General features: G+C 34.9%; 1 protein-coding gene across 1 annotated transcript; it reads left to right on the forward strand.

The window, feature by feature from the left end:
* Nucleotides 1–8,082: 8,082 nt before the first annotated feature.
* Smp_170650 (hypothetical protein) lies at nt 8,083–8,346 on the forward strand (the record flags this gene model as incomplete). Its single annotated transcript, XM_018797452.1, has 1 exon — nt 8,083–8,346. One exon carries the CDS (start codon nt 8,083–8,085, stop codon nt 8,344–8,346), a length of 264 nt encoding a protein of 87 aa, XP_018652493.1.
* Nucleotides 8,347–10,898: the final 2,552 nt, after the last annotated feature.

Consider the following 10,898-nt stretch of genomic DNA (forward strand, 5'->3'; position numbering starts at 1 on the left):
GTGAAAACGCATCTTCATATAATGAGCTATACCGTTTCTTTTATCGATATTGCCGAAACGAATAAAGGCTAAGAAATATTAGTTGGAGAAATTACATCTGTTATAAGCAAAGATGGGTAGTGTCTAGCAATGGAATCCAGGACGAGCGTTTCGTCCTATTTGGGACTCGTCAGATGAATGTACCTGCATTTCAGAGTTGATGTTCACTCTGGGACTCGAACGCAGTATCTTTGCTTACAATGCTTGTGAATTTAGGCTATATCGAGGCAATACGCATAGCATGCACATATGCCAATTAGAGACTGACCAGTTGCAGTCCTAAACATCAATGGGAAGATTCAAACAAACAATACTAAGTGAATTTTTACATCTGTTATAGTTTTTATTACAGAAGCATCAATAGTAGGAAAAGCTTATAACTCTTCTTGAATGTTCAGTTTCTTTTCGTGCCTAAAGATAGATTTAATGTTTTTAAACTTCGTCAGATTGACTGTAAAACAATTGGGCAGAGACTAAATCTTCATGTTGACTAAAACTCCATTTATTTCAAAGCAATCAGAAGAGGAAGAAATAGGTCAGATCAGAATACTTTTCTCCAACAGTAACTTATAATCACTGTTTTTAAAGTTTTTATTATTCTAATACTTGATAGTATAAGGGACTTAGTGTAATTCCTCATTCAGAATGAGAATAATTAAACACTTATCTTTCCTATCAGTTTAAACGTGAAAGCCCCCTAATGTCCTGGTACGGCCGATAGTTGGGAGAGCCCGTTCTCCAAGTGCTCTCACATGACTACGCGTATATAGCCTCTGTCAGGGAAGTCCTACTTACTGCTTCTCGTGCCACAGGTGTTGTTTACGAAATTGAGAGGACGAAAAGCGAATGTCTGACGCTTCGACCGGGTTGGTGGACACGGAAATTCTACCTAGGGGAGTTGGAAAACCCTAATTCCCAACCAATGATGCACATGGACTCCGGTATTCTGAGGGAACAAATGGTGTATGAATCAATCGTTGTTCACCGGCTACCATAGGAATGCATCTCTGCACGATGCTCCACTGTCTTGTGGATCAGATCTTTTGGTCAAAGGCTCCGGGTGTGGTCCACTAAGAAAACTACCTGTTTCGGTTTGCGCACCCGAGCAGTATCACAGCGCTCACACCAATCAAATGAGATTTGTGGCGCATACATATCTGGTGCCTCTTTGTACCAATATTTATGTGTTTAAATAAATAAACGTGAAACTTATCCAGGAAAACATTTCTAAATAATCATGTGGTTACTTACAAGTAGTTAAACGTTTTAATGAAAATTTTCACTTATCGTCATGTTCAATATGGATATGATTTTGAGATGGTGGAGAAGATTTGTAGCTCAGGTGGGTGATTTTGATGTTGGTTTGTTCTCTGAGCTGGATGGTTTTGTCGTGGAGCTTTCATCGTCCTTCTGAAAGACATCATCAGCACAAACTTCGGGTAGAAGTGAAGTGTTTGAATTTCTCCACATGTGATTCTCCACCATCTCAATTAGTGAATCCTAGGATCTTTTTTATGTATGCTTGAAATCATAAGTCAATTGAAGCTAGATCACCATGGAAAACCTGGAAGCACTGGAAGGCCGTCTCATCCAATTGTGTGACTCCTTAGCAGTGCGCATCCACGATCCTAGGATCATTTATGAAGTATAAGAGACTAAAGGTCAATGACACAACGACAAATCAAGTATTATAGTGTGATTTCTCAAATGCGTAAATGAAGGTCCCTGTTAAAAAGTACTAATAGTAATGGAATGGATGAAATCTATGGCCTTTAATTGATAATATACATGTTTTGTCATGTTGTTTACTAACAGCGAACTCCAATTCTACGTCGTTAAGTTAACATTAAGAAAGCTATTCATTAAATATCATATTGAATGTTAAACAGGATGTTAAAAAATCATTTCATGGCAACATAGAATTGACTAGTCAATGTAAATGTCATTTTTTGCAACAACTATGAAAACATTTTAGGCAAAGATTCATAGTGGCTAGCAGTGGAATCCATTTTGATGCGCGTTTCGTCCTATTTGGGACTCGTCAGCTGGATGTACCTGCATCTCAGAGTTGGTGTTCACTCTGGGACTCGAACCCAGTACCTTTCGCTTCAGACGCACGTCCTGGATTGCACTTCTAGCCACTATCCATCTTTGCTTATAATGCTTGTGAATTAAGGCTATATCGAGGCAATATGCACAGTATATACATATGCCAATTAGAGACTGACGAATTGCAGTCCTAACGCATAGATGGGAAGATTCAAACAAACAATACTAAATGAATTTAACAATGAAAACTGTTAGTTAAGTAGTACGTAAACATAATTTTTGAATCACTATTCAACTAAGTAAAAAAATTTAATTCCTGAATATATGTATGCGGATTTTAAATGTTCTATTCTTTATTACTTACTTACTTATGTCTGTTACTCCCAATGGAGCATAGGCCGCCGACCAGCATTCTCCAACCCACTCTGTCCTCGGCCTTCCTTTCTAGTTCTATCCAGTTGTTGTTCATTCTTCTCATATCTGTTTCCATTTCTCGGTGTAATGTGTTCTTTGGTCTTCCTCTTTTCTACCCGGAGTCCCTCTATGGTTACTGTCGGTCTCAAATCCGAATAAAGGAGGAGGGTTGGACATGGGTATAGCAACCCCGCCCCGTAGAAAACTGAATTGCTAAAAAAAGCCCTAACCAGAAAAAATAATTCAATTCTTTGTTACGATATAATTAATGCCTAACTGCCTTAAACAGTCTAATTCGCTATATGTATTTTATTAAAATGAAGGGAACATTTATGACCAACGTTTGTAATAGTAGATAGGAAAAGTAAAACCTCTTGGATAATGGAAAGTTAGATATAAGTTAATTTAAAGTGCCTTTGCTTATTAATAACTGGCCTGAGGGATTCGTACTTCAATTACGCTAGCCTCAACATCCATAAACAATTGTGATAAACCAATGAGTTTTATATAAAGTTGTGGCTCATATTCCAAAGAATTACAGTCCAGTATCTATCAATCTCCTTGGAAAATGTAAGTGCTGGAGAATTGAAATTTGATGATGCACTGAGCAAAACAGCCTTATAAAGTTGTTACACTTACCTCCTTCGTTGGGGACGAGTGGGATTTCTTCTGGTACCGTTATGACCAGCTCCATAGAACAAAAGCTTATGACATGGTTTCCAAATTCTGTGTAACTGGGAATAACGAAAAGTAAAATGTCGCCTGCTCTAATTCTATCATTATATAATTAAAGGCTCTCAGTGATGGGAACATTAATAGAAACAGCATGCTCGGAAATAAAACCCTATGATTGTAACCACGTTTGAACTTGAATCTGAAGTAGTAATAGGGTGATTACTCGATCTCATTGTTATCAAAATGTTCATCATCATACAAATTATTGATTTTTATGCAGATATTAAACCAATAAGATACTTTTTATAGCTATCGATACTATTGAACAACAGGTTTGAGAAGTGCGAAAAAAATTTCCTTAGTTCGCGAGCGGGAGAGAATACAAAATGTAGACCACCGTCAGTTTAATGTTATTCAGTAGGATGAATGTAGATTTTCCTGTCATCTTATTGATGATATCGAATGATGAGTACGACTTTACATGGCCGTGGCCACATACATACTTCTAAATAGTTGCTTAGTTAGCTTTTTCTTTCTCACTAAACCAAGCTCGAAAGAGCTTCACCGCTAATCAGGAACTGTTCTTGGATGAGACACTTGTGTACCTAGCTATACAAAAGAAGGTGAACATCGAATTTGTCAGCCAAGTTAGTCTGTTCTTCAAGTAAAGATGCAATAGTGAGTAGTTTGAGACTTCATAAAATGTTTTTGCGACGGTGAAATGATTTTCCCGACTTTGTCGAAAAAATCATTCTTCAAACATTCCTTTTCCTCATACATTAAATATAAATGTTACCTACGAACTATTACACGTAGTAGTTAATGATTTATCTTGTACACTTAAGAAGATATTTTATATTACTCCAAATTGTTAAGAATTAGCTACATTTTAGTTTGTAAACTCTTTACCTAGTCAGCAGCATGATTGATGAACAATGAGGATCTAATGAAGATGTAAAGGCAAGGATTGGCAAAACAAGGACTGAATTATTACAATTGATGAACATATGGAACTCAAAACAACTGTCAATTAATATCAAAGTGAGAATCTTCAATACAAACGTCAAGACAGTCCTACTGTACGGAGCTGAAACGTGGAGAACTACTACAACCATCGTCAAGAAGATATAAGTATTTATAAACACTTGTCTACGCAAAATACTCAACATCCATTAGCCGGATACTATCAGCAACAGCTTTTTGTGGGAGAGGACAAACCAGCTTCCAGATGAAGAGGAAATTAGGAAAAGACGTTGGAAGTGGATCGGACATACATCGAGGGAATCACCAAACTGCATCATGAGGCAAGCCCCAACTTGGAATTCTGAAGGGAAAAGGAAGGAAAAGAGGAAGACTGAAGAACCGGCTGAGTTGGGAATTGGAAGCAGACATGAAAAGGATAAATAGCAACTGGAAAGGATTGTCTAGGAAAGAGTTGGACGAAAAGTGCTGGTAAGCAGCCTATATTCCTCTATGAGGAGTAACCTGCGTAAGTAAGCAAGTAAGATAGTAAAAAAATAAGTGGAAGACTTGTTAGATTGCAGTTCTAAGAAGAATATGTCAGTTGTAAATAACGTAACGAACTTGCACAAGTGCTAAAAGATCAAATTTACGAAACAAAATCAGAGCACCACGATCAATACTATGGTAGTAATAATAACATAATTGACAGTAAATAAGTAAAGCAGTAAAATTAATAGTAGTAGTTTTAGTAATAGTATTCGTATTGGTAGTGGTATTAGAAGACGTACTAGTGTGAGTAGCAGTATCGTGATGTGTGCTACTGATGTTGACAGGTATAAGTAATATGTATCACTAATCGAAAGTGGAATACCTAGGAGCAGAAAGTTGAGAAAATTGGAGGGAAGAGAACAAGAACAGAGACTGATTGGTATGGAAACGAAGGACCAACAAAATCTAACACAATTGATCGATATTTTGCAAATGAAGTATTTACTGTATAGTTCTCAGATTTTGCTAAGATTTTCTCGTTCACTACACTGGTAGTAATAGTAAATCTTGAAATAATAGAAGGGTATGTTGGAAGAAAGCTAGAGGCGGCCAGACCAAAACGTGGTACAAATCCATGAAGTCACTGATTAGTGGACTAAGGCATGTTGGTAGGTGTGGACTACCTAGTTGGGATCTACGAGATGATAGCAATCGATGATAGAGACCTTGAATGGCATGGCTCAAAATCGTTTGCAATGACAAGGGTGCATCCACTCTTTGTGTTTTCCCAAATTCTAATCTGAATTCTTCATGTCCCTTTTTTTTATCTTTCCAAATTCATTTCACTGGATTATACTCCTTCAATAACGTCTCCAAACCCTAATCTTTCAGATTACTGCTTATACTCTTACTACCTCTACCACTATAGGATTTGAATGAACAACTGCATCTTTGTGCTAATGTGGTATGGCGACTCGAACTGATGTACCTACGTATGAGGTTCTACGTTGCGACTGAGTGAAGAGTATTTGGGAATATAGTAAATCAAAGAATTTTATATGACACTTATGAACTCTGAGATTACACTTGAATTGTTAGATTGCTAAAACCTATGCAGTACATGGGCTTCAGATTTAGAATCCAGTTCGGACATTTCGACCAACTTTTTAAATTACTTTAATAGTTGAGATCATGAGTCAATTGAATCTGGACCATCATAAAAAACCTGGAAGCATTGGATGGCCAACTCGTCCTATTATGGGACTCCTCAGAAGTGTGCTTCCACGATCCCGCCTCGCGAGATTCGAACCCAGGACCTATCAGTCTCGCGTGCGAGCGCTTAACCTTTAGACCACTGAGCCCGCATCCAATGGTGTTATTGTCTAACTTCAACTAGTCTACGAAATTGAGCGACACATCCACCATTATGTTCAGTGAGTTACTATCTCACAACAGACCCGGTTGAATTTTACCGGTCACGGCTTCTTACTGGAACTCCGGGAAATACCTCTTGAATACCCCTTAAATTATCTTGAATATTTATGTCAATAGAATTGACTAAGCGTTTTATGAATGAAGCTGTTAATGGATTAGCACTCACTTTTAAACAACCACATAGAGTGGTGTATGATTGTACGTTTATAAACTTCAGGATTTGTGAATTTAATATAAACAGTTTCATGAGAGTACGTAAGTTAATATTTATACATTAAAGTAGCGCGAATAAGTAGCTTATGTCTTAATTTATCCTGAGATAAACTACCCCGTTAGTATTTCTCTGTAATCGCAGACAGAAACCTTGACTTTTATCTCTTTACTATACATCTTGTTATTATTTTTTTCTCATTTTGTTAATATCTTGTTACAGTTTATAACCTAATTCCTATTTGACTCTTGTTCTATTTTTCTTTTAACTGACTGATACTTTAAAAATGTAACTAATCAGTAATTCATCTATTTTACAGATTTTATAAAACCTTTTTGATTTTCAATGTAATGTAGTATAGTAGTGTAGTCAATATGCCTGTTCTTTTGTTTCTTTTTTTGCGTAAAATTTGTTTATAGAAGAAATGAAGTTATCATTAATTTTAATACCTTGGACGAAACGCGCGTCAAACTGGATTCCACTGCTAGCCATTATCCATCTTGGCTTATAATGCTTGCGAATTAAAGCAATACGCACAGTATGCACATATGGCCAATAAGAGACTGACCAGTTGCAGTGCTAACCATCAATGGGAAGATCCAAGCAAACAATACTAAGTAAATTTCAACTTCATCCCATTGCACAAGCAAGTGGCTATTAGGACTCAGTGGCAGAGTGGATAACGCGATGGCGTTTGAAGCGAAATGTGGTTCGAGTTCCAGAGTGAACATCAACTCTGAAATGTACATACATCCAGCTGCCGAGTTCCAAATAGGATGAAATGCGCGTCCTGGATTCCACTGTTAGCCACTATCCACCTTTGGTTACCACAGTTGTGAATTAAGGCTATATCGAGGCAATACGCACAGTATGCACATATAGTCAATAATACACGGATCAATTGCAATCCTAAACATCAATGGGAAGATTTAAACAAACAATACTAAGTGAATACTTGTATCATGTTTAGTCACTGATGACCTTGAGAGATAACTAAGTATGTAGCTATATTTGTTTAATTCTTAAATATGATTGGTTATATTCTAGGGTTATCATATATTAACCAATCAGAATCAAGATCAAACTAGCCAATAACGTGCATGATTATTATTTATTTATTTTTATTTTTTCGTTTAATATATCTGCACTTTTGATAAATAATATCAATATTATCTATGGAGTTTACATATTATTTTTATTCAATTATTCTTATACTACTTAAATTAAATTCATTTCAAACAAATAATACATATATATATCATTATATAACAAATATTACTGAAAATTCACATAAAGAAATACATTTAAAAACAATATCAGGTTATGTTTATATTACACCAATTCTAATAAAAGAAATAAATTATAAAACAAATCAAATAATAAATAAAACATTATGGTATATAACATTGAATACTACTACTAATAGTAGTAGTAGTAGTAATACTCATAGTCAGTTTATAAGTAGTATCTATCTAAATGGTTTAATTTTATTTGATGATAAAGGATTCATTGATAGAATATATATACCAAATAAACAATCTCATATAAATACTATTCAATTGAATATATTTAAAGGACTTATTAGTTTATTTAATATACATAATACATTTGAACCAGGTATTGAAATTGATAGTTCTGGTCAATGTCATGTTACATATGCTACTATTTCAGATACAATGAATCTAACTATTCCCAATGATTTAATTATTATTGATAAAGAAAAAAAATTTTGTCAAAGATTATCACAATCAATCGATATATGGAATGAAAATTTATTAGAAATTATTAATTTAAAAGAGATAAAACAAATGATAACACGTTATATTTATAATAAATTAACATATCAATTAATGAATATACAATCCTATGAGAAACAAACTTATTCAATGATCAATGATGTAAAGAATAATAATGATGAACAATATAAACAATTTATAAATACAACTGGAATTGAATTTATTACATGGCAAATTATAGAATATTTAGATGAAATGAATTTTATTAATAATGATAAAAGAATTGAAGAAATTGTTCATGAAAATCATAAATATACATTAGATGAAGTAAGTTAAAATGATTAAGTATAATGTAGTCTAAAGAAAGATAGATGGTAGAATATAGGATGTGTTTCGTCCTATTTGGGACTCCTCAGCTGGACGTACTTGCATCGAAGAATTGATTCAACTACTAACCATTATTCATCTTTCCTTATAATGCTTGTGAATTAAGGCTATATCGAGGCAGTGTGCACATATGCCAATAAGAGATTGATCAATTTCAATCCTAACACATAAATGTGACGATTTAAACAAACAATATCAAGTGAATTTAAACTTCACTTCATTGTACAAGTAAGTGACTATCACGACTTAGTATCTTAGTGGATAAAGCGATGACGTCCTGCGTTTTATCATATGAATTATCCACCAATCGAAATACGACTTTCCCAATCTTAATTATGTGCCAAATCAATGACGTTCGACCATAATCTGTTCATATTACTAGACAGACAGATCGCATGACAACATAAAATAGAAAATAATATTTGTACAAGATAAGGCCAAATGTGGCTGTGAACGTGCGAGACAATAATCAATAAACTAAATATAATTTAGGAACAGTAATTTGTATAATAATAATTCATAGGTCAAAATAAAGCTTATAATAAGTTGAAAAGGGATATATATAATCTAATCACTCAATAGTTATACAATAAGAATATATATAGAATAGTAGTCCATTAATAGGTCCTGGAAGCTACCTGTACTTATGTCTTAGCTAGGACATAACAGAAATTTGTCTCATTTCTGTTTTGATTACTTACAAAACTACTAGAAGTTTTCAAAAATCAAGTTCTTTAGTTTCCTTGTCGTCTTTCTCTAGTAGAAGTAATCAAAAGAAGGTGAGATCAACCAAGAAATACCTACAAGGTTTTGTTGGCTCAGTTAATCATCGGTAATCTAGATAACGAGTTGGCTGTCAAAAAGCACAAGAGATCTCACTCGTTCAATGTTTTTTCGTCACAAAAAGGATAACAACGGTCAACCTGGCCTTGCGTTATCCTTACAGCTTTCACAGACTTTTATAAGACACTTGGTTCACTTTGAAAATGACGTTTTCTAAACGAGTCATTTTTCTAAACAAAACACGACATTTTATAAATACCTTAAGAGTTTTTCCCCAGTTTAACCAAAAAACTTGAGCAAATTAGTTTATGCAGTCACTAAACAGACTGCATAGTAGACGGAAAGGTCTGCTTTCAGTTTTATTTAGGAAGGAACAAATGGGTAGGAAGTCTATTTTAGTCCTGACAGTGTAGATCTCTTGGTCGATTTCGTCTTCCTTTGATGATTTCCACTGAAAAGAGTTACAACCTCGTATTAAGGCAAACAGCTCCACTAATTAAGAATTCAAAGAGCAACTAGATGGTTAGATAACAAGCAATTGCTCCTGAGTTTGTGAACATATCTTGTATGTCCTCATAAACTTGCTGATTATTTATATGTAATATGACAAAAAAGATACTCCGTCTTTAACGCCGTTGAAGCATTAATCTCGTGAAATGACGTCTCAGTTTGAAGATCACCAAAGCATGAAAGTTTTTCGTCTAGTTGAATATAAACATTAAGGCATATTCTAGATGGAAGCATCTGCTAAACAAGACGGTATACAAGCAGAGTCTAAATGTTAACAATAGGAAAACATAAACTCTTTAGTTGATAAAATCCATATAATATCAGTTGAACAATTTGGTGACTTATAAATCGACAATCTAATGTGTATAATACTGACATTTTAGAACAGTAACATCAACGAATGGATGGTTGAATACACTCAACTAACGAGTTCCGAATAGGACAAAACATGTGGCACCAATTTTAATGTCTGACACTATACAAAATACATTATTAGTATCATTACATTCATCTAACTAAGTAAGTCTAGGCATCAACTGTTGATTTAGTGCAGTATATATGCACATACTTTTGTACCTGTCTATCTAACTAGATCTGAAGGAAGGTATTAGTCACAGGCGTTAACACACAAATATCTTAATGTATGTATTGTTTATCTATTTCTGTAAATGTTAATCGATATACTTCATCTGTGTACATTTGTAACATTGTGTGCACACACATATTATTGCTAATTACTAGTTTGTTTAGATAAAAAAAGGATTGTAACAATGCCTAAATGATGAAAATAGGTTATTATACATGTATTTTCATAGCTGAAATCATGAATCAATTGAAGCTAGACCACCATGGAAAACCTGGAAGCACTCGACGGCCGTTTCGTCCTATTATGGGACTCCTCAGCAGTGCGCATCCACGATCCCGCACTCGCGAGATTCGGACCCAGGACCTACCAGTCTCGCGCCAGAGCACTTGACCGATAGACCGCTGAACCGGCCGGCATTCAACGGTGTTAATGTCTAACTTCAACCAATCCACGAAGTTGAGCAACCGTTCATCAATTGTCTTCAGTGAGTTGATATCTCTACAACAGACTTGGTTGAAATCCACTGGTCACTGCTTCCCACTAGAACTCAAAGAAATATCTCTTGAAGTCAGTCACTAGTGAGCATATGATTATAGATCAGAAGGGGTTTTGTGGAGATTTC

This window comes from Schistosoma mansoni, chromosome 4, assembly GCF_000237925.1.
Source record: "Schistosoma mansoni strain Puerto Rico chromosome 4, complete genome".
In the NCBI taxonomy this organism is placed as follows: Eukaryota; Metazoa; Platyhelminthes; class Trematoda; order Strigeidida; family Schistosomatidae; genus Schistosoma; species Schistosoma mansoni.